This window comes from Rhinatrema bivittatum, chromosome 3 (genome assembly GCF_901001135.1).
Source record: "Rhinatrema bivittatum chromosome 3, aRhiBiv1.1, whole genome shotgun sequence".
Lineage (NCBI taxonomy): Eukaryota > Metazoa > Chordata > Amphibia > Gymnophiona > Rhinatrematidae > Rhinatrema > Rhinatrema bivittatum.
In genome coordinates this window covers 55,514,985-55,539,702 of record NC_042617.1, presented here as the reverse complement: position 1 = coordinate 55,539,702, position 24,718 = coordinate 55,514,985, and the positions used below count along the sequence as shown (strand labels likewise).

The window sequence follows — 24,718 nt, the reverse complement described above, 5'->3', positions numbered from 1 at the left end:
GCTGCACCTTTCAGTTTTTTTTTAACTATTTTCCTCTTTATCAGTTTCCCTTTTGAAAGTTTAGTGTTAGAGCTGCAGATTTACTTATTGTCCCTCTTCCAGTTATTAGTTTAAATTTGATCATGTTATGATCACTGTTGCCAAGTGGCCCCACCACTGTTAGCTCTCTCACCAAATCCTGCATTCCACTAAGAATTAAATCTAAAATAGCTCCCTCTCTTGTTGGTTCCTGAACAGATTGCTCCATGAAGCAATCATTTATTACATCCAGGAACTTTCTCTAGCAAATCCTGATGTTACATTTACCCAGTCAATATTGTGGTAATTGAAATCTCCCATTATTATTGCACTGCCAAATTGATTTGCTTCCCTGATTTCTCTTAGCATTTCATCATCCGTCTGACCATTTTGTCCAGGTGGATAGTAGTATACTCCTATCACTATACTCTTACCCAATACACATGGGATTTCTACCCATATAGATTCTACTGAGCATTTAGTCTCTTGTATGATCTTTATCCTGTTGGACTCTATACCCTCCCGGACATAAAGTACCACACCCCCGCCAAGTTGATCCTCCCTATCATTGCGATATAATTTGTACCCTGATAAAGCACTGTCCCATTGGTTATCCTCCTTCCACCAAGTCTCTGTGATGCCAATTATGTCAATCTCATCATTTGCTGCTATACACTCTAACTCTCCCATCTTACTTCTTAAACTTCTGGCATTGGCATACAGACATTTCAAAGTGTGTTGTTTGTTTTAATAACCTGCTTTTCAGTTGTTTGGGATAATTCGGAAATCATTAGCTTTGGTGATATGGACTATGTTTGCTTTTAATGGAACCTCTGTTGGGATGCCCTAACTCACCTGTTTCATTAGTATCCTTCAAGGATACATTTCTCCAAACCAAGCACTGCTGAGTGACTGTCTGCTTTCCCCCTTGTTCTAGTTTAAAAGCTGCTTTATCTCCTTTTCGAAAGTTAGTGCCAGCAGCTTGGTTCCACTCTGGTTAAGGTGGAGCCCATCCTTTCGGAAAAGTCTCCCCTTTCCCCAAATGTTTCCCCAGTTCCTTACAAAGCTGAATCCCTCTTCCCTGCACCATCGTCTCATCCACACATTGAAACTCTGGAGCTTTGCCTGCCTCTGGGGACCTGCACGTGGATTAGGAAGCATTTCAGAGAATGCCACCCTGGAGGATCTGGATTTTAGCTTCCTACCTAAAATCCTAAATTTGGCTTCCAGAACCTCTCTCCCACATTTTCCTGTGTCGTTGGTGCCCACATGTTACCATGACAGCCGGCTCCTCCCCAGCACGGTCTATAATCCTATCTAGGTGACGCGTGAGGTCTGCCACCTTCGCACCAGGTGGTCTTCACGTCCACCAGCCACCCTGCTATCTACATTTCTAATAATCGAATCACCAACTATGATAGCTGGCCTAACCCTTCCCTCCTGGGCAGTAGCCCTGGAAGACTTGTCCTCAGTGCGAGAGGACAATACATCACCTGGAGAGCAGGTCCTTGCTACAGGATCACTTCCTGCTACACCAGGGTGATGTTCCCTACTGGGAGACCTTTCTGATCCAAGGCAGCACTAGGGCTGCCAGACTGGATTTGGGCTACTATGTCCCTGAAGGTCTCATCAGTGTACCTCTGTCTCCCTCAGCTCTTTCAAGTCTGCTACTCTAGCCTCTAGAGATCGGACTCGTTCCCTGAGAGCCAGGAGCTCTTTGCACTGAGTGTACACATCTCTCACCGGTGGGTAAAAAAATCATACATGCTCAGTAGAATCTATATGGGTAGAAATTCCATGTGTGTTGGGTAAGAGTATAGTGATAGGAGTACACTACCGTCCACCTGGACAAAATGGTCAGAGAGATGAAATGCTAAGAGAAATCAGGGAAGCAAACCAATTTGGCAGTCCATCACGACCATCAGCGCTTCCTACGTTTTGTGATATTGGACCATCATTAACAGTTCTGGGTGCTACTGCTGCTCGGACCTTCACCAAAATCATGGTAGTGGCGGCAACACTGAGGAAAAAAGGAATCCTCGTACATCCTTACCTGGATGATTGGCTGATCAGGACAAAATCTTCAGAGGAAAGTCACCAGGCAACCACCAGAGTCAAGAATCAACTGCAGAGTCTTGGGTGGGTCGTCAACACAGCCAAGAGCTGCCTACAGCACTCCAGTCGCTGGAGTACCTGGGAGTCCACTTTGTCCCCCCCCCAGGAGAAGGAAACTGATGGGTCAACTGTGAAAACTGAACTATGCTCATCCCAAGGTATGGGACTACCTCCAAGTCCTCTGTCTCATGACATCAACTCTGGAAGTCGTTCCATGGGTAAGGGCCCACATGCGCCCACTAACATTCCCTACTGTCACGATGGAACCCGACGTCCCAGAACTACTCCATTCACCTCCAGCTACCAGCAGAGGTTTAGACCCAGCTTCAATGGTGGCTACAGGAAGACCATCTGAGCAAGGGAGTAAAACTATCCCCACCGAACTGGATCTTGCTCTCCATGGATGTGAGGGTGGGGAGCCCACTACCAGAAACTAACAGCCCAGGGACAATGGGACAAGGAAGAGGTGGGTATAAAACAGACTGGAAGCCTGAGCAGTCAGACTAGCCTGCTTACGATTAGGTCACAGACTCCGGGGAGAATCTGTCGGACAACGCCACAACAGTTGCCTACATCAACCGCCAGGGAGGAACCAGAAGCCAACAGGTGTCCCTGGAAAGAGACCCCTCATGGCATGGGTGGAAGCAAACCTGCAAGGAATCTCAGCCGCCCACAACGTGGGAAAAGACAGTGTCTCTGCAGACTACCTTAGCAGAGAGAAGCTCGACCCAGGGGAATGGATGCTGAGGACCACAGCCTTCCAGTTGATAGTAAACCACTGGGGAACCCCAGCCATGGATCTACTGTCAACCTGGTCCAACTCCCAATTTCCCAGGTTCTTCAGCCGCAGATGAGAACCGCACTCCGGGGGAATCAATGCCCTCGTCAAGACCTGCTGTGTGCCTTTCCCCCATGGCCACTACTGGGCAGGATCATCCGCAAGATAGAACCCCTCAGGGGACTAGTACTGCTAGTGGCCCCAGACTGGCCAAGAAGGCCATGGTATGCAGACATGCAAAGACTTCTTGCGGGGAACTCTCTGTGCCTACCTCCACACAGGGACCTTCTCAGGCAAGGACAGATCCTCCACGAAGACCCAACTCTGTTCTCTCTTACGGTCTGGCCATTGAGGACTCGCCTGAAGAAGAGCAGATAATCTAAGGCAGTGATTGACACCTTGCTCAGAGTACACAAGTTCTCCACATCTCTAGCTTACTTATGAATATGGAGAGTATTCGAAGCCTGGTGTGAGGACCGCAAGATCCTTCCGCAGACAGTCAAAATCCCCATGATCCTGGAATTTCTGCATGACAGCTTGACGAAAAGGTTGTCTGTCAACTCCCTCAAGGTTCAGGTGCCTGCGCTGGCCTGCTTCAGAGCCAAAGTGGACGGCATCAGTCTATCAACCCATCCAGATGTTTCCCGCTTACTGAGAGGGATCAACAAATCTGACCACCTCTAAAGTGGCCGGTGCCCCTATGGAATCTCAATCTAGGACTAGACTTCCTAGCGGGAGCTTCCTTCAGACCTACACACGGTCTGTCACTATGGCTCCTGAACTTGAAGACTGCATTCCTAGTGGCAATATGTTCAGCCCGTCGCATCTCCAAGCTTCAAGCACTATCCTGTCTGGAACCGTTCCTCAGGTTCATACCGGGATACATACAGCTTTGCACTGTCCCCTCCTTTCTTCCGAAGGTGGTTTCTCATTTTCATCTAAACCAAACCATCTCGCTGCCATCTCCAGACGAACATAAGGACCCTGAGAACTCGCGCCTTCTTCGCCATCTTAACGTCGGCAGACTCCTAGTCCAATACCTGGAAAAATCGGAATCTGTACGAAAGTCGGACCACCTGTTCGTCCTTCACAGGGGGAAGCAGCCTCGTAGGCAACCATAGCCTGCTGGATCAAAGAAGTAATCAAGGCGGCCTACATAGAGGCAGGGAAGCCTCACCTCTACAAGTCGAGGCCCATTCTACAAGGGCCCAGGCAGTGTCCTGGGCAGAAACCAAGATGCTGTCGCCTGCTGAGATCTGTCAGGTGGCAACGTGGTCCTCCATACACACCTTCTGCAAGTTCTACCCACCTGGATGTCCAGGCCTGGAGGTACAAACTTAGATTGTAAGCCCGCTGGGGATAGGGAAATACCTACAGCACCTGAATGTAATCCACTTTGAAGCTCTGAAAAGTGGAATATAAATCTAAATAAAATAAATAAGTGAGCCACGGGCAGCCTCCCGCCCAGTTCAGGAGTAGCTTTTGTACATCCCTTTGGTCCTGAGTCCATCTGGCTACACGCTAGGAAATGGAGAAATTACTTACCTGATAATTTAATTTTCCTTAGTGTAGACAGATGGACTTAGCATCCCGCCCATGGCTGCCATAACCAACCTCGAGACTAAAGTAATTCGGGTAAGCCATGGACTACCCCTAGCGCAAGACACCCACTGTCTCATCTGATATCGGCGTTGATCGATTAAGTGCACTGGCAGTCTCCAGTTTGAAAATCAGTTGAACCAGTTCAAGTTTAATCAAGTTATTTGAGGTTAGTAAGCAAACATATCTACAATGGCTTTTCGAGGAGAATACTGAAGAGCTAAGCTTCCTGCACGGGTATATGTAGAGTGATGTCAGCTTTGAAATCTGTCTCCCATCTGCTAGCAGAAGAATACAATAACCAATGGTCCTGAGTCCATCTGTCTACACTAAGGAAAATGAAATTATCAGGTAAGTAATTTCTCCATTGTCTCAACTGGAGAGTTCACAGGCTTTTTGGGATCGGGATGCCCAGACTCCTATTGCTTTCTTGTCCCTTCAGGAAGGGGGGATTAGACTGGGTTCAGGGCAGTTCTTATGGGTTCCCCTCTGGATGCCTGGTTGCCCACCCCTACAAAGGCTGTCCTTCATCCTCCATTTCCAGGAGAAGGTATGTCACTGCTTCTGACTGGCAGTCACTCTGTTTCTCATGGGATCCAAGAGCCGGTCAAAGTAGTGTTCTCCTTAAGTCATCCTAAGGCACAGAAGGTCTAATACATGAGGGAACCTTTCCAGAATTGCTCTCTGGTGAAGATTAGGGGTTTCTCCTGTTCAGGAGTCACCTTTTGATACCTGCTGAGTTCAATGGGCATTTTTTGATAAGGCCCACTGTTGCCAGTCATTCTCATCTGTGGAACCCTACCTCAGTCAAGAGGGTTCTAATCAATCTAATTGGTGAGTATGCCTTTCAACCTATCACCATATCCATGACTGAGGGAGCTGGGGAATGAGGGACCCTGCAACAGAGGTGCTGCAGTGGCTTGCAAGGCATACTTCCCCCATTTTAGGGATAACCCTGTCTGTGGACAGGGGAGTCTTGGTTCATGCAATTTGAATACTGTGTACAATTCTGGTCACCACATCTCAAAGATATAATTGCAATGGAGAAGGTACAGAGAAGGGCTACCAAAATAAGGGGAATGGAACAGTTCCCCTATGAGGAAAGACTAAAGAGGTTAGGACTTTTCAGCTTGTAGAAGAGACGGCTGAGGGGCGATATGATAGGTGTTTAAAATCATGAGAGGTCTAGAACGGGTAGATGTGAATTGGTTATTTACTCTTTCGGATAATAGAAAGACTAGGGGGCATTCCATGAAGTTAGCATGGGGCACATTTAAAACTAATCAGAGAAAGTTCTTGTTCACTCAACGCACAATTAAACTCTGGAATTTGTTGCCAGAGGATGTGGTTAGTGCAGTTGGTATAGCTGTGTTTAAAAAAAGGATTGGAGAAGTTCTTGGAGGAGAAGTCCATTACCTGCTATTAATTGAGTTGACTTAGGGAATGGCCTCTGCTATTACTTGCATCAGTAGAATCGGATCTTCTCAGTGTTTGGGTACTTGCCAGGTTCTTGTGGCCTGGATTGGCCACTGATGGAAACAGGATGCTGGGCTTGATGGACCCTTGGTCTGACCCAGTATGGCAATTCTTATGTTCTTAATTGTTCCATTTACTGGACTGTGTGCTCCTTGGAAGTATATGCTGTCATGGCTGAGGTATTAATACCTAAGCCATGTTTGGGGCAGTCTGTTCTGAGATCACCCTTGCCCTTCCTTGGTACTGAGTTTCCAGGTTGGTGAAGAAATCCTGTTCAACAGGGGTTTGCACTTGCGGCACCCTGGCTTTGTCTCGTAGTGGAGTATGTCTGGATTTCTTCCCTATGGTATTTGCTCTGTTTCAGCTGTTCCAAGCAGGCTGAGGGCTCTATCTCTTAATAACTCCTTACTGGAATCAGCAGTGAGTTATTCACTTGGGGTTATACATCCTAGTGACTTGTGCTTACCCCAGCAGTCCAGTGGTCTGCTGCCTTATGTTCTTCGCTCCTTCCAATTGGAGTTTTGAGGGGAGGAAAGCTAAGGCATTTGTGATATCTTAGTGTATACATCACATGAAGGAATCAACTGTTGCTAATATACAAACTATAAATTTTTTAATTTTACCAAAAAAATTATTTTAAAACATTTTTTTAATAGTAATATCACTCACATATAATGTGCAATACAAAAATAGGATATCTAAAAATGGAAACAGCATGCATAATCATGTACCACAATTTTGATATCAGATGAAATATATTACACTGATCTCATCCTGTACACTACACTCTATACATATCACTCCCTCACTAAAAATTCTCAACTCAACCCTTTCCAAACATACAAACAATCTTTATATGAAGGGGGCGATACAATACATTCATATTAATAATTAAGATGTAATACATCCCATTTAAAATATTTTAACAGTGTACAGGATGAGATCAGTGTAATATTTCATGTGATATTTAAAATTGTGGTACATAATTTATGCATGCTGTTTCCATTTTTAGATATCCTATTTTTGTAATGCACATATGTGAGTCTGTATTACTATTAAAACAAAAAAAAAATTTATAATTTGTATATTAGCAACAGTTGATGCCTTCATGCGATGTATATTTAAATATTGGAATCTTTCTTGTACCTTCATGTGGTGATATCTTAGTGTATACCTACAGGGAAAAATACACCACTTTTTCCCTCATTTTCACCAAGCTCTGGCCAATACTGCCTTTAGCTTTTCTCACTTTACTAGGTTGCCCAAAGTGTCTTCCTACTCAACTGAACTATCCTGTAGACAGGATGGATAGCCCTGCCCCTGACAGGGTGCAGTGTGGGTGAGCTTCAGGCCTAAGGTATCTTCCTGCTCGGGGATTTGGGCTAGCGATCCCATTCAGGGATTTCCTTTCATGTCCTGCTGGTCAGGTGCTGTAGTGCACAGGGTCTATCACAGACTCTGCCATTGTTGCTGATTAATTTTCCAAGCATTTGGCTTGGCTTTTCTGCCTATTAGCTAGACAGACATACTTCTGCAGAGACATTCTGTCCTTTGAATGTCAGTGGACTCAGTTTTTCTGGGGAGTTCTTGAGCCACAGTTGGTTTTTCAGTTGTCTTGTAACACCGAAGAAAACTGTGCTGTCTGTGAGTCCTCTTATTTACATCTCTAGACTTTTTCCTGTATCCAGGAGTTCTAGACCTACTGTCATTAGGGTTTACTGATCCAAAACCCTGCTGGTAATGTTTTCTGTGATGCAGAGTATGTTTCTTGTTGGCCCTCGCATCACTCCCCTGCCTTAGGTGCCTCGGTGTTACGCATCAGGGTTTTTTTTTTTATCTCTTTTCTATAGGTTTTTTGTAGAACCAAACTCTTTCCCTCCCCCCCCCCCCCCCCCCCCCCCCCCACCTAGACCTCTTTGTGGGTCGGCTGTCTCGCAGGCAAAAGGGAGAAAGGTGGTGCTTTCTGCATGGTGTGGTTTCCCACTTTGTCCTGCTCGGACAGCCTATAGCTTGAGAGTCATCCGTGGGTGAGGACTACCATCTTGCTTATCTTCAGAGAAAGAGTTTCTTACCAGTAATAAGTATTCTCAGAGGACAGCAGGATGTTAGTCCTTACGAAACCCACCTGCCTCCTCTGGGTGTTGGTTTCTCAATGTATTAGCTTTATTATGGACTGAAGGACTCTGCCTAAGGGGCAGAGATGACTACAGCTGCACATGCTCAGTAGGGCATATTTGATTTCAAAGTTCGATGATGTAACCCATGTGAGGACTAACATCCTGCTGTCCTCTGAGAATACCTGTTACAGTTAAGCAACTCTACTTTCTCCAGGATTTTGGAGCCAATTCACTATGGTGAGCCTCCAGTTCATGGATTGGTGTCAATTTAGAAGTTGCCTCCAACTTATATTGAATGAATCTGACTCTGAGCAGCCATGAGGTCCCCAACAGGTTGGAGGACTTGGGTTCAGTAGAGGAATACTTACCTGAATTTACCTTGGATGCTTCACCACCACAGATAAGAACTAAGTCATCCATCCAGAGGACCTTTTTCTTTGCAGATTTTGTATAAGTTAATGTTTGTATAAGATTTATATAATATAATTTGCAGCTCCAAGGAGAATCCAGGTCACCCCTCTTTTTTGAATTCCTGAAGTACTTTAAAAAAAAAAAAAAAAATCTGTCATGCTGGGTTGACCACTGTCCTCCAAGCTAGCATCCTGTCTGACAGTGGCCAATCTGGGTTCCGAAAAGTAGATCCTTTTTGTTACTCCATTCCCAGTCTACCAGCCTAACATTTTATGGACTTTTCTCCAGAAGCTTGTCCAAACCTCTCTTAAACCCTGCTATGCCAGTGGCTTTGACCACATCCTCTGGCACCAGATTCCACAGTTTGATTTGGGCACTGAGTGAAAAAGTACTCTGTCCTTATAGAGTTAGTGTAGTGCTGGTCCATTTTCTCTACTAGGACATTTGTAGAAGAGTGTGAGAAATTCCAGCATTCTATATTTTTGGTCAGAAAGAGGATGGACACTGTATCCAGATAACTGAGGAATTCAATTGACTTTCAGTTACCACAGCAATCTGTGTAGTGCTTAAATTTGCTCTGAAAAGGTTTTTGAAGTATGACATGTGCCTCCATACCCCAAATCCAGTTCTAGTTAGACTGCTGATCCATCCTTCAAAGCCAAAAGCTGTGTACAATTCATTATCAATACATACAATCCAATGGACATGAGTTCAAACCTCTGACTGCTTTTGAGAGTATTTTCAAAGTTGTATTCTCCAAGCCCATATAGCATCCTACCAGCACTATATGGTAGAACATTTGGACACCATATGGAAAGCAAATTCCTTTCATTAATATCTTAAAATGAAGTATCTCATATTTTTGAGGTAGCACAGTCTCTATTGTGGCCATAGATATATGCAGCCATGAGAGTCTGCACTCAGCTGGCCTCCAAGAGGATATGCATGAAACATTAGCCATTGTGCCATTTACTGGAAGGATCTGATTTTGGAGAACAGGTCAAGGAGGCTGTGGAACTGACTGACCACCACATGTTCCTCCTTCAGGCATTTTTTTTTCTAACAGAAGCTGCTTCTAGAGGTTGCCACTATAAAAGCAGAAGCATTAAGCTCCATATCATGACCCATTCAAGAAAGGGGATAGATTGCCTATTCAGCTATAATAGCCAGCACTCCCTATGGGCAGGAGGCTGAGGTTTTATGCAGACCATTTGGCTATTGTTGCTTCTTACTGCTTGGTTTCTTGGATAATTTCCGAGGCTTCAGATTTATGCCATTTGGCACGCCCTCCCAAGAATCACAATGCTTAACAAATATCAAGACCTGTTAAGGTTGGAAGTCTCCTCCATCCAGGCCAAAGTGGTCCAGTCTGTGCCACTAAGGGATAAAAGGTGAGGAGTTGATGATTTTTTTTTTTTTTGTTTCCAAAAAACTGTGGGAAAATTATCCCCATCCTAGTCCTAAAGATCTTGAACAAATATCAGGAAAGAAAAGTTCAAGATGTTATCCTAAGCACAGAGTTCTCCTTTCTAAACAATGGAGACTGGCTATATGATCTGGATTTGAAGGCTGCTTATACCTGCATATCGATACATCTAAGTCATAGGAAGTATCCAGTTTATCATAGGAATACACCACTTGCAGTACAATGTACTGCATTTTGGCTTATCAGTCCACTGAAATTTAAGAAATATCTAGCTGTTGCAGCATTCCTACACATGAAGTAGGTTCACATGTTTCCCTATTTGTATGGTTGGGTGATCAAGGGCCTTTGTTAGGCAGAAGCACACATCGATGCTGGGGTTACTAGGATTTGTCATAAACTTCCCCAAATTCAGTTTAGGCCTCTCACCAACTGAAATTCATGGGGAATCTGCTACACATGACTCAATCTACAGTTTTTCTCTCTGTCACCAGAATATTACTTAGTGTCTGACTGGTGGTTCCTTTGTCTTCAGAGAACAATTGTTCAAGTAAGCAACTTTTGGTATACTTTGTGTAGCACTGTTGTGAATGTGGCTGTTTCTGGGAGTTCAAGTCATTGTCCAGGGGGGCTCATGGAATTTTCAAAAAATTCCTTGTTTTCAAAAAAATTTTTTTGAAGTCACTGAGCTGAGGGAGGAGAATGTCAGGGAGTTTATACAGTTGAGTTCGCCCTGGGTTCTGGCAGAGGGATCCAGAGTTTTTTGAAGATTGAAGCTCTGTTACCTCCCAAGTTTGGACGTTTACCGTTGCATTAGAGGGAGTCTTTAGAAGCATTATGACTATGTAGTGAGAGGTATTCAATATTAGCCATATGCAGTCTCTAATGTAGGTTTTGAAGCAGGGATTATTGTGGTACGTTTATGGGCAACTATGGGGTTGCTGATCAAAGATTGGTGTACCTAGCTGTGTGGCAATTTCAAACCCAGTTACATTTCCATCTTCCCCCAAGGGAATCATTCTAGGGTGTTCAATTTGTTGCAAAACAAGGGCCTTGTTGGGATGGGACATCATATCATCTGGACATTACAGCTTGACATCCAGAGGAATCCTGAGGGACATCACAACATCAGGATATTTACAGTTCAACACCCATATATTTAAATATTGTTTTTGGTTACATACATTAGTACATGAGATGTTTTCTTAGAATGTTTAGTGTGATTTCTCATTCTGTAATCATTCAACTTGATTCAATGTTTTTCAAAAGGGTTTGCCCAGCTCAGGTTAGCTATAGATTAGCAGCAGTTTAGTCTTGAGGGTCTGCTTTTTCTAGATCTGTACCCAATATAATTATGAATGGGAAATATGTGTCTAATGTGTTAAGACACATGCATAAGTATTCTAGGGAATAATCAAGGTTGAGTGTATGTAATTTGTTCTAATGAGGTTATTTTTTGAATAAAAGATTCCTTTAAATGCTTATATTTTTTTTGTTGTAGAATTTGTATAATTGTGCTCTTTTCCTTTTGGAGCTTTTTTGGTATATTTTATTTAAAAAATAAAATTGGAAATACACTTAGGATGAAACTGTATCTACTCATGTTTTTTCTAAATATAGAGCAGACCATGCTTTTTAAACCAAGTAATTGGGGGCAAAAACATGAGTTGATTTGGATTTTCAGTTAAACAGAAGAAAAAGACCAATTTAAATCTGTGGCTGTAGTTCCATCCTATTTTTACCCTGTTAGGATCTGGTGATAATGCTATGCAGTCCTATCAATCTAAATCGGTGCCTAGCAATAAATACGATTTCATTGCAAATCTGAGGCAAAGAGAACTAGAGTGAATGGATAGCCATAAAGCAGCAGTACCAAGTATGCTCCTTTACATATTAGGTTGACTTTTCTTTGCTCTATTGTTCCATTTTTGGGTGTCTTGTCCAGGTGTCCTTTAAATCAGAATATAACAAAATATTTTTACAGTGTGCAAAAATATGTATACACAGTGCTCCTTATTTTCAGTTCTTGCCATCCTATGTTTATGCTATGTTTATAATTCACATACCATGCTGTGATGTTTGATATTGCTTAGCACACCAGCACTTCAGTTTACTTATTTCTCACAATAGGCTCGACAGTCCAGAAATCAAATATAAATCGAAATATAAGCAAAGGATCTTATAAAGCTTTTGGTTTTGACTTTGAACAAGGAAAATTTTCTAGTTCTGCTGCTTTAACTTAGATGATTGACAGAGCTAATGATATTCTAAATATCTTTTTGTGGTTTATTATGTGATTTGTATGTTAACTAGAATCAAAAGGGCTGATTTCTTTTCAAAGGCACTTGGCATGTTGTTCTGGCATAAGCATAACATTGAGAAGTCCCTTGCTGATCTGCCTAATTTCACTCCCTTTCCTGATGAATGGACTGTAGAAGATAAAGTCCTTTTTGAACAAGCTTTTAGTTTCCATGGGAAAAGTTTCCATAGGATACAGCAAATGGTAAGGTAATATTTTAATTGTGTATAAATCTATAGTGCTATCTTTGTTCTAATCACTCTTTGGGAAATTACATTTTATACTGCATAGAGAGAAACGTGTGGGTTCAAGTGTAGCATCGTTCTTTATTCCAAACAGTTGTTGATATTTTCTTACTCATCTTCTCAAAACAGATGGCTTTAGGCCCTATATCAAAAGCATTTCCATATTATTTGATTGTTGCAGATTTGGTAGGAAAAGTGATGTGGTGTGTTTTTTTTTTTTTCATTCTTTTTGTGTGTGTAAAACTAAAATGTTCTTTTAGCTTCCAGATAAAACTATTGCAAGCCTTGTAAAATATTACTACTCTTGGAAAAAAACTAGATCTAGGACAAGTTTGATGGATCGACAGGCTCGAAAATTAGCCAGTAAAAATAATCAAGGTGACAGGTATGTGTGGGGGGTTTTGTATGTGTTTTATTTTGGTTTCAGAATCAACGTTGTCCTGGAAAGTTAATATTACAAGCAAATTAAGTGAGGGTTGTTAGCAGAAACTGTATTGATGCAATTAAACAAAATGGCTAGTTACTGAAATTTTACTTTTATGAAAATAAAATGGGCTATTTAATTTTATATGCTCTAGAACACAGGATGTTTGCTTAAAAAAAAACAAAACCCCCAAATAACAAAGGGTTTAGAACATCTGATCTTCAGTGTACTTTTGATCACACCACCCCTAAAAGTGTGTCTGGCAGTCGATACGTTTGATACTAGATACTATTGTTTTAAGTTCAAATTTAGTGTAACATGAGTACAATAGATATGCATCAGGAGTAATTAGTGTATATCATGATCAAATTTTCTAGTGGGAGCAGTGCAGAAACATGCTTTGTTCCATGTTTTGTGGGGCAGAATGCAACAGTTCTGCTTGAACACTGCATTCACTCCTTGGCTTTCACAGTTGGATCAGGGCATCATGACAGTGATCAACTACACCAACTCGGCCAGAATTCCAAGGCTATCAGCTAAGCAAATTACTGAAAATTTTGCCAGGTGGTCTCATAATGTCACTTTACCATATAATGTGGGCCTGTTCCAGCTGCCCGGAGCCCACAGCTAGCTCAGCTTGGTGTGCTGCACCTGCCCTTTGTTTCCTGCACCACCAGTGTGTGGCGGGTGACTGGACGGCTGACCCCCCCCCCCCCCCCCCCCTTTTGCCGCACCATGGAGGCAGTCATTACGATACGGCCAGCTGCATGGATTGGAGGAGGGGGAGGCATGTCTGCTCCTGATGACATCAGCAGGCATTTTAAAGAGCCGCGTGCCATCGCCACCCCCTCCTTTGTCCAGCGCAGCATTCAAGCGGCATCTGTGGTCGGAGCAGTGGTTTTTTTTTTTTTGTTTTGTTTTTTTACTTGTGCACCCCCCTCTTCGTGGCCAATGGAGCATGCATTTCAGGTGGCTTTCCACATATTCCTTTTTTTTTTTTTAATTTTTTTTTTTTAAAGGAACTAAAGACAAGCACAGTGCTGTGCAGACGAGACTGCTCCAAGCATAGTAACCGCTCTTGAGTTCAGCTTCCCAGCCTGATCAGATTGCAGCCCAGACGCAAACTAAGCTGCAGCCTGAATACATCTGAAAATCCCTACATTAGCAACTTCTATAACTAGAGCAGAGGCAGCAGACTGGCGAGGAGTCGACCATGTGTGGTTCAAGGTCCTTTGCCATGCTTGTGCTCCACTGGAATTGCTTCAGAGCAAACAGAAATCAGTCACACTCCCTGAGGTCGGGGGCATCGTACACCACCACCACTCATGGGCAGATGGGGCAGCATCGTCAGATATGAGGCAGGACAAAACAGTCACACGGCGAAACAACCACTACAGTCTGTCACACCAGAAAACTCTGACTCATCAAGGGCTGTGAATCAGCCAATAGCAGGTGAAGAGGGAAGGGATGGCCTGTGGCAGCAGATCCTGCAACCCAGGTGGCCCAGTGCAGTGCTTGGGACCATGGCAAGGGCAGCATTTGTGCACCCATTACAGCAACACCAGTTGCCTGCAGGGGCACCATGTGGTCTGGCGAGCATTTGCCTTTCGCCACAGTATGGGCAACAGCAGTGGCCATTCACTATACATCCTGTTTACCCAGGAACCTACCCCTATGTGCCATAGGCATGGAGGACATGGGCTAGACCCTTGCAATTGCACCAGGGAAATATGATGTAGATCATGGGCCTCAGACAGTCGTTAACCCAGCAACAGGAAGTGGTGTATTGCCTAAGGACAAGATTCCCAAAAATGTACAGGCGGTGAGAACTATGGATCTCGAGCAGCAAAATCCAGGAACCAACCAAGGAACCAGCACAAAAAACTATTGGTTTTGTAGGATAGACCAAATACTATTGAGATGATCATCACAACAGCAAATCGGGACGCTGACTGGTGAGCGAGGTGGGGACTGGGAAGCTGGGGTCAAGCCTCAGGGGACACTAAGTGTGCAAGTGGAGAGCAAGAAAAAAGGAACAGGACAGGGTCTAGCTCGAATAGCTCCTCAGATACTTCAGACTCCAATGGCATCTCTGAGTCCGGTCAGACTTTCCAGCAAAGCAGCATGACCACCTAGGCAGCCAGGACAGACGCTTCTGCCCCAAGCCGCCACCCCCTTACAACCAATAATTCACAGACACTGTTTTTGGGAGTCAACAGGCCGCAGCTTTATTAAACACTCCGGAGCCCGAGCCAGGCAAATGTATACATCTTGAATTCCCCCTTTCTCCCATCCGCCACAAGTCAGCAAGATGGGCAACCCAGGCTATCCCAGCCTGCCAGGGACGCTCCCTAGGCTGTCCCAGCCTGTATGAAGCACTGCCCCTTTTCACATCTCCACGACTCCCGCCACCATCAAGCAAGGAGTCGAAGAGACCGACCCCCCGCCGCCATCAAGCAAGGAGTTGAATAAATCGACCCCCGCCGCCATTCAGCAAGGAGCCGTACCAGCCACAACTGCACCCAGTTGTTTGGCTATGGACCACTGACCTGCCCCCATTCAGGTCCGCCACCAGTTACCACAGCATAACCCCCCCACCAATTGGCTCGGGCTACCCGCCACAGGCGCAGGTGAAATCACCTGCGACCCCCAAAGATGCGGCCAGGACTCCCCCGGAGAATACATTCAACAGCCTCCTGCATTGAATTCAAGAACAAATCCATGCCAATAAAGGAAAGATGCACCCCATCTCCCCGGAAGAAGCCAGGCACCAATTCCCAAGACCAGTCGTGCCGGATATGGAAACCCCCCATCGAAGTCAGCCATGAACCAATCTGCTGATTGGCCTTAGCACGACAACGATGCCAGATTTTTTTGCTCGATCACTGCAGGACGCAGAATGATATCGGACCAGCAGATAACAGTGGATGGCAGTAGGAAAGAAACATACCTCAGGTCCCCACGCACCATGTTAATGAACTGCCGGCCCGACATCTTCCCCCAATCATTTCCTCCAAGGTGAATGATCAAAGTGTCTGGAGGACTGAGACAAGATATCCCCCGTTGCAAACACCCCAACAATATCCCCCTCCGTCCCAGCCAACAACAAGACACCCCATGTCCGTCCCCCCCAAGTCCAGATTTGTCCCATAAGGACGCTCCTGAGCGTGTGAAAAGGCCCAAGCCACGTTGGAGTGTCCCACGATCCACACAATGAGCTCACGAGGGACCGCACCTGCAAAGAGAGATATGTTAATATCATGTGCGCTTAAGGAGACCCTTTACGCACATACCTAGTGAAAGCATCAGACTTCCACCTACCGATCCGCTGAATCACGCCGCCCGATAGACCTGACAGTGCCACCGAGGTCGCAGTCCCGAACCTTGCAGAGTCAAGCCCCAACTCAACCAAGCACGCCCTCAATATCGCCTCGAATTGATACTTCGTCAATGGCTTCAAGTCCTGGTGAACCAGAAAATGAACACCCCCCACAGGCCGAATCTGCCCATATGCAATGCCGTTCGCTATGGGGCAAGTACGCAGACCCAGCACAGGATGAAGCACTACAGAAGACCCTCTGCTGACTTGATCAGTCTTTGATCTATGAATAAATAAAACTGACTCTGCACCTATCCGCACATGCTTGAATAAAAGCCCAGATGCATCGGACCCCTTGGTCGCCCGCGCCACCATCTCACTCACGTGAAAAGCCCCGAAAAACGCCCAAACGAAGGCCAACCAGAACATACAACACTCAAACTCATTGTTGCAAATACCAGACAACACGTCCCACAACCGACCCAGAATATCCTGCGTAATAGGCAAACGTTTGTTGCGTACCTGTGGCGCACCGCGCGCCCAGCCCTACAGCAATCGTCTGATCAAAAACCTCCCAACCGGGAAGCCCCAACCATGCGCTCTCGCAAAGGAGAACCCAGCTAAATGCCTATAAACTGCCGACCTAGAAACACCCAACCCCTTAGACGTCTCCACAAACCTCACCAGCAACTTGTCGGATACCGGACCCCAATGCCAGCCCTGACTAGCCAAGAAGGACACCACCTTATGTGCGGACTTCACATAGCAGTTCCAGGTTGAAGGAGCTAACGATGACCGGAGCAGCATCCGAGTTTCCGGGTGCCGAAGCTCCAAAGGAAAGGCGGCACCGACGCTCCCAGTAGATCCGCTTCTGGCATGAGCTCCCGGAACAAGGCCCACTTGCAACGAGAGAGAGAATCAGCGATAGTTAGCTACGCCTGGGACATGTCTGGCCCAAACCGTGATGTTCAATCCCATACAACGTAGCACCAGCTCGCGCAGTAGGTCCGAAACAAAGATACACTTAGCAAGCCCGCCTGTTGATCACCTCTACCACCCCCAGATTGTTGCACCAGAAGACCACATTTTTGTCCCGCAATCTCGCACCCCAAAGCACAATGGACACCCCTATTGGAAACAGTTCCAGGAATAAAATATTCCTGGTAACACCCGACTCCTGCCAGTCCCTCGGCCAAACTTCTGCACACTAAGATCCCCGGAAATAGGCACCAAAACCCGCCGACCTGGCCGCATCAGTATAGAGCTCGACGTCGTGGTTAGATAACGCCGCACCTTGCCACAGCAAACAGCCATTACAATCAACCAAGAAACGGTCCCATATCAATAAGTCTTCCCACAACTGTCGCGTAATTCGGATTCTATGGCCGCTTTTTCACAATCCAGACATACTATGGCTCAACCGACGGATGAACACCCGGGCCATGGGGATCACCCGACATGCAAAGTTAAGACTCCCTACTAACGACTGCATCTGACGCAGAGCCCGGGACACCAGATCCCGTAGTGCAGACGAGGTCATCGTGAAGGAGTCCAACTTGATGCCCAAAAAGGCCAAACAAGTACAAGGGCCTTCAGTCTTACCCACAGCTAAAGGAATCCCGAATTCTGCCGCAGTTTCCTGGAAACACTGCAACAACTGGGAACACATCGTCTAAGACACCGCCCCCACAAACAGGAAATCATCCAGGTAACGAACAAGAGTAGCTATCCCGGCCCGCTCCGCCACCACCCAATGGACAAAGGAGCTGAAGGCTTCAAAATAGGCACACGCAATGGAACAACCCATAGGCAGGCACCTATCAAAATAGAATTTGTCCTGAAAACGAAAGCCCAAGAATGGAAAGCATTCGGGATGGATCGGGAGAAGCCGGAAAGCAGACGCCATGTCCACCTTAGCCATCAATGCCCCCACGCCACAACGACAAACCATAGCCAATGCTGCCTCGAAGGAAACATACCGCACCATACAGAAATCCTGCGGGATGTGATCAGCTAGAACTTACCCGGCTCTTTCTTCGGTACTACAGCCAAAGGGGAGAAAACCATACCATCCATCGGGGGGGGGGGGGGGGGGGGTCGGGAAAGGACCCCCAATCCGCCCCAAAGGAATCTCGCTTTGCAACTTGGCCAAGACCACGTGAGCCAGTTTATGAACCGACTGACAATTGCTACCTCCACCGGACCCACGAAGGGGATAAGAAATCCTCGTTCAAAACCCACCCACAACAAATTAGCATCCGCCACTTTCGGGTACCTATCCAACCAAGACCGCATGGCGTCCAGGCGGACTGGGGTAGGAGCCACCCCCGAAACATCACTTAGGAGGGTTCTTGGGAAGACTCCCCCCCCCCCCCCCCCCCCCCCCCCGACCCCCACCAGCCAATCGCTTGGGACACTTGGACGCAGGATGCCCCCTGTCCGCACGCGGAGCATGCATGCCGGAACTTGCAATCGGGAAAACTGCATCCCGAACGATTGTACTTCCAGCACACATCGGGGAAGGCAACCCCCACACGACTGCCGCCCCCGGAGGCGGCCCCAGACTGAAAGGGCCGCACACCAGAAACACCAGCAGATTTACCCGCGTCTGCAGAGGAAGAATACCCTACCTTGGAACCCATCTGGGTTAACCACAACCCGACATCCCTGGTCCCCTAAGCCATGTGCTTGTTTTCCTCCATTAAGTCGCGAAATCGCTCATCATAATTGAGCCGCGACCATCCCTCGTACACTCTGCTGGCGTCCAAAATGGCATCCGCATAAGCCAGCAACTGCCCATACTGGGAAGGATCGTGATGACCCAGCACGCTGGCCAGCCGAAGGAAAGAGCGGGTCCAATTAAACACGTTACGCGCCACCTGGCGATCTCCCCCCTGCGGCCTATCCACCCTCCCCTGCCAACTTTTCTTAGCCTTCCTCCTACCCCGGCGGCCCTCGAGCAGAAGGAAAATATCCATGTATTTTCTCTGCCTAATTTTCAGCCGAAGGGATCTCGGAACATCCTCCCACAGCTCAGATAAACTGACGAGAGCAGGGGACCCCCTTTTCAGGGCCTGTCCGGATGCTCCCCCGACCTGCGTACCAGCGCCCTGCCCCGCCACCTCAGAGGATGCAGACGAGGAGGACAAGGAAGAAGTGGAAGAGCTGGAGCGGGATCGTTTCTTCTTACGCCGAGACCGCTCACGTTTCTTAGCAGCCACCGCACTAACCTCAGCAGGCGCCCCGACTGCAACCGGAGAAGCAGCGGCCACATCACTCACGCTGACACTCGTCGCTGTGACACCCACATCAGACACATGTAACTCACCAATCTTGACTGCTGGTACCACTGGAATTGACCGAAACTGGAGCCTCTGAACCCGATGCATGCCGCCCACTGGTAGGACCACTCATGCCGACCGACGCTCTCACAGGTCCAGGTACGCTGGCAGCCGCAGAGAAGGGATCATTGCGCCACTCCTCCTGTCGTTCCTCCTCCGGCCCGTCCAGTCCGCCAGCCGGAGGAACCTGCGAATACAAATCAGAAGCAGCAGCCACAGGCCCAGCCGACCCGGCACCGCCCTGACACGCCAGAGGCCCTTCAAAGAAGTAAGGACAACCCCGTGGACCGTCACCCGAAGAGATCGGGACCTGCATACCCCTCCAAGGACCCGAATTAACCCCAAAACACACCTAAACTCTTGATGTGAGCTGCAGCATTAACCTCAGACTGAGGACAAACTGCTTAAGCTGAGGTTAATGCTGCAGCTCACATCAAGAGTTTAGGTGTGTTTTGGGGTTTTTTTTTGTTTTGTTAAAGGACATGCAGTCCCTGATAGGTACCCTAAATTTTACATGTAGAATCATACCTATGGGAAGAGTTTTTCCTCTAGATTGGCAGCAATTGCAAGTGTGAACAGACTGCATCACTTCATCAGGGTAACTAGGTCCAAGGACAATCTGACCATTTGGACATAATTCATTGAAGAATTCAATGGCATTTCCATGTGCCAGGAGCTGCCTCCTGTCTAGCAGGGATTTGGATATATACTCTGATGCCTCAGGAGGATGGGGATTTGGAATGTATCGTCGGAGCGCCTGGTCCACATCCTTGTTAGGCTCATGGATCAAAGCAGGCTTAACCCACATCTCATTTCTGGAACCATCTCCCATAATGGTTGCTCTGGTTATATGGGACGGCAAGTTACAAAACAAGCAGATAATCTGGTGTGATAGTTGTGCCATGATAGATGATATTAAGACAGACTGCCAGGTGTCCTACAGTGGTAGATCTGTTGAGACAAATTATGTTGGCAGGCTTAAGAATTAACACTACAATATGGGCACGACATGTGCCAGGCATCAGCAATGGTATTGTCAATACTTTACAAGCTAAATGTGACTTTTTCCACATGAAGTTTCCAAATGCATACAAAGCAGGGATCCTGGTTCCAGAGAGGCTGTGGATGATTAGATTGCAACTACCAAAGACCAACTCCAGCGATCCATAGTCCTGGTGACTTGGGCTGCATACCGCAGAGGTTTCAAGCTCATCCATAATTTTTTGGTTTGTTTTTGTCCCATACTGAAAGATTTAATTATGCAATACGTAGCCAAGGCGAGAGATGCAGGTATATCCAGGGGAGCTGTGTCCAATCACTTGACTGCTTTTGCTTTCTTTGCCAAGGCACAATGTTGGGGAGACCTACTAAGGGCTTCTCGGTAAAGAAAATGATTGAATCGGCTAAGAAAATGGGAATCCTTCGAAATATCCAACACCCGGTTACGCACGACTTATTAATCAAACTATGGCATTCTATTTGTGTATCTGAACTTGAAATGTCCCTGTTCAGATTGGCATTTTCTCTTGTGTACTTTGGAGCACTACGAGTGAGCATGTTGGTGGCAGGGTCCAAGACTGATATTGGCCCTAATGGTATAATATTTAAGAATGTTGCGATCGGGGACCAAGCCATGTACATCCCAGTTCAATAGCCTAAGACTGCCCAGGCTGGATAGGGTTTCACTTTCTCTAAAACAGGATGTCACTAGTTACTTGCCCAGTTAAAAACTTGAGAGATTACCTATTGCCCCCAAAGTTGAACACTTCTGCTGGTCCATGATAATGGGGTCCCACTGTCCAGATATCAATTCTATGCAGTTTTTAGATCAGTTCTAATCAAGTTAGGTATCAATGCAGCACAATTTGGTACTCATTCCTTTAGAATAGGTGCAGCCACCAGTGCGGTGTAAGTGGGTCTCCATATGGAAGCAATACAGATAATCAGAAAGTAGAAGTTGGCTGCAATTAATTCTTATGTACAGTAAGATTTAGCTAGTATGCTTAATATTCTCTATTAATCTCCCTTTTAGACGTGCCTCTTGGGTGAAGGAGGGTGTGGATTGTGGGACATTCTTTTGTGCATAAGAGAGCCTGCTTTCTTATGGGGTTAACATTTCTTGGTTGGGCACTTGCAGCATGCGATGGGGTCAACTGTTACTTTTCTTGTAATGTCAGAAGGAAATGGTTGCAAAAACTGGGAGGCAGACAAACTTTTGCATGATTGGGCTAACTAGTGTGAAGGGTTTTACAGGCAGGATCAAATTCACCTGTCTGATGTAGGGTATGACCTGTTCAACAGTGTGCTACAGGAAGCTTTGGAAGGTGCTCCTGTGATATGCAATGCAATTTAATGGTAAGATATTAGGGTTGTGGGGAGAGCACGAGTCAAGTATAACACTGCCTCGTGCCTGTGGTGGGGTACCTGTGCATCTTAGTGCTGGATATGTTTTACGCTGACCTTCAGGGTCATCGGTAGACAAAATAAGGGCTGTAAGGCCTCATTTCATGTTGGGCCTATACGGCTGGCAGTGCAACAAGGATAATGGCATGGTGTAATGCCTGGCAAAGGGCCCCCTTGCTTGGTAGCATCATTGCTGTCTTGCTAGCCATGCAGCAGACAGCTGAAATTGGGCAACCTGCTTAGTAACAGGGTGCTGTCTGAGTACATGTGTGGGGGTGGTGGGCAAATGCGTTCGCCACTGCCGGGACTAGAACGTGAGCCTGTGCCAGCTGCCCAGAGCCCACAGCTAGTTTGGCACAGTGCATGTGCCCTTGTCTCTCGCACCACCAATTTGCTTGGGGGGAGGGGGAAAGGGTGGCTGGACAGCTGACCCCCCCCCTTCCTATCTGGCTTCTCACTGTGCCATGGAAGGGGGGGTCATGATGGCATGGCCAGCTGCGCAGCCTGGAGAAGGGGAGGCACATTGGTTTCTAATGTCGGCATTTTAGAGCTGTGCGCCATGGCAGCATTCTCCTCCCTCTCCTACCCAACCTAGTACTGTGGTTTAAGTTTGACAGGGATAATAAATGTTGAAACCTATGGGGGCGGGGAGAACTCTATTCCATTCTTCATTTTTACTAAAACAATTAAACACCCAAAACAGAGTGAGGATATATGACCTATATGTATGTGCACATATGTAAGTGTGCAGACATGTATGTATAATGCTGTTATATATTGTGCAGAGATCCTAATGTTCAGCTAGCTTCTCAAATTAGCTGTTTTTTATTATTATTCTTGAACGTTGCAGCTAGTAGGTGGGGGCAGTATACCCGAGCCGATGTGCATTTAAAGCTGGTGTTTGTTACGCTGACCTTCAGGGTTAGCAGTAGACAAAATGACTGACTGTAAAGCCTCATTTCATGTTGGGCCTACATGGCCGGTAATGCAACAAGGACGAGGGCCCCTTTGCTTGGTAACGTGGTGGGGAGCTGGATCAAACATCGTTGCCGCCTTGCTAGCCACAGTGGGCAGCTGAAATTGGGGCAACTCGGTTAGTAACAGGATCCAGCTCGGGTACGCTAAGAGCAGTTTTGTCGATCTGGAAACTTATTAAATAAAACTGGCTGCGGCCCTCTTCATCCAAAATAAGCGTGCGCTGTTTCATTGATGTGCCGTTTTGAGTAGGTGTGTGGAGCGGGAGGCAGGGGTCAGTCATGTTCTTAGCCGCTGCTGGGACTAGATTAGTGTGTCTGCACTGTGGAAGAAATGCAAACGCACCAAATTGAAACATGTATTGTATTTATTGTCAGTGATGAGGAAGTGGAAGAAACCAATCCAAAAGATGGGAATGATAGTGATTATGATCCTAAAAAGGAAACAAAAAAGGAGGTAATTATGAAACTACTTACTGAGTAAATGTAAACATTAAATAAAAGTCTGTTTTATCATGCTTGCTGTTCCAAAGCATTGTTCAACTATGTACTAAAGTACTGCTTTTCTTATTGGTTCATTGTTGTAAATGAAACGTAGGATTTAAAAATGCTTTTATTCTAAGCATCAGGCTCTGGTCACCTGGAGATTTTCAGTGCTTAATCCTGGGTGTAGCGATGCAAACAGAACAACAAGACAGATGTTTATATAATGGGATTTATAAGGTGCACAGTCTGGTACCAAGATTATCTTCCTGACTGAGGAGCAGAGTCCTGTTTATATATAGCAAAGCTTCTCTACTTAGTCGCTTTGCAAAACATGTTACTAGCCAGGAAAGCTCATGGTCTTTTTCAGCATCTTATTTGCACCTGCTCATCAGCTCAACCAAATGTGCCTTTTCTTATAATCAGTTTCCAAGAAAACAAAATGCTCAAGAAGTTAAGTTTTTTTTGTCTCTGAAGGCAACATTTTTTTTTTCTGTTCTCTGAGGACAAGCAGGATGGTAGTCCTCACACATATGGATGATGTCATCAGATGGAGCCCCAAGGCGGAAAACTTATGTCAGAGTTTTTAGAACTTTGACTAGGCACACTGAGCATGCCCTATACCACACATCCACAAGGGGTCCCTCTCCAGTCTCTTTCTACAGAGCTGTAAGCCTTGTGGTGTGAGTGAGCTCACTTTGGCTGTTTTTGACCTTGTGGAAAACATTCCTCTTTTCTCGGTTTTTCCATCGCCATTTCCCTCTTGGTGCCATTCCCCTAGTGCTCCTTGTCAGGGTTTTTGGCAATTTGGGTAAGTTACCTTTCACGGTCAATTTACCCGAAGCTGTGGTGCATCGGTGCCCACCAGCCATCAACACTCTGCTGCCATCGTTTTGCACTTTGTGTCTTTTTGTTTCGGCTGACATGGCTACGTCAGGTTTTCAGCAATGCCCCTGGTGCCTGAGGACCTTGTCCATCCGGATGCAATTGAGATGTGTCCTATGCCTGGGGGCATTGCATGACGTCCGGGATTGCTGCTTATGTGCCCAAATGCCCTCCCCCCCCCCCAAAGGGAAGCCTGCTTTGACTCAAGATGGATCAACACTTCAAGTCTAAGGCCAACCCATTGGTATTGGATTCAAAGGACCAAGGAGCAGCACGGATGGACACAACTATCGACAGTCTGTTAGTCTATGTCATCGGCAGATAGGGGCACCAGAGACCAACCACCATTTATCTCCAGGCAAAGGTTGTCTAGTTCCTAGTCAGTGGCCTTGGTACTGAGGAAAAATT

The 24,718-nt window shown here is 46.2% G+C and overlaps 1 protein-coding gene across 15 annotated transcripts in view; it reads left to right on the top strand.

The window, feature by feature from the left end:
- RCOR3 (REST corepressor 3) overlaps positions 1-24,718 on the top strand; it is a 193,394-nt gene that overhangs the window by 48,392 nt on the left and 120,284 nt on the right. For all 15 annotated transcript variants that reach the window (XM_029593275.1, XM_029593271.1, XM_029593272.1 and 12 more), the window contains 3 exons: positions 12,279-12,440; positions 12,742-12,866; positions 23,321-23,399. In XM_029593275.1, coding sequence (XP_029449135.1) covers positions 12,279-12,440; positions 12,742-12,866; positions 23,321-23,399 — 366 coding nt within the window. The remainder of the gene's footprint in view (positions 1-12,278; positions 12,441-12,741; positions 12,867-23,320; positions 23,400-24,718) is intronic.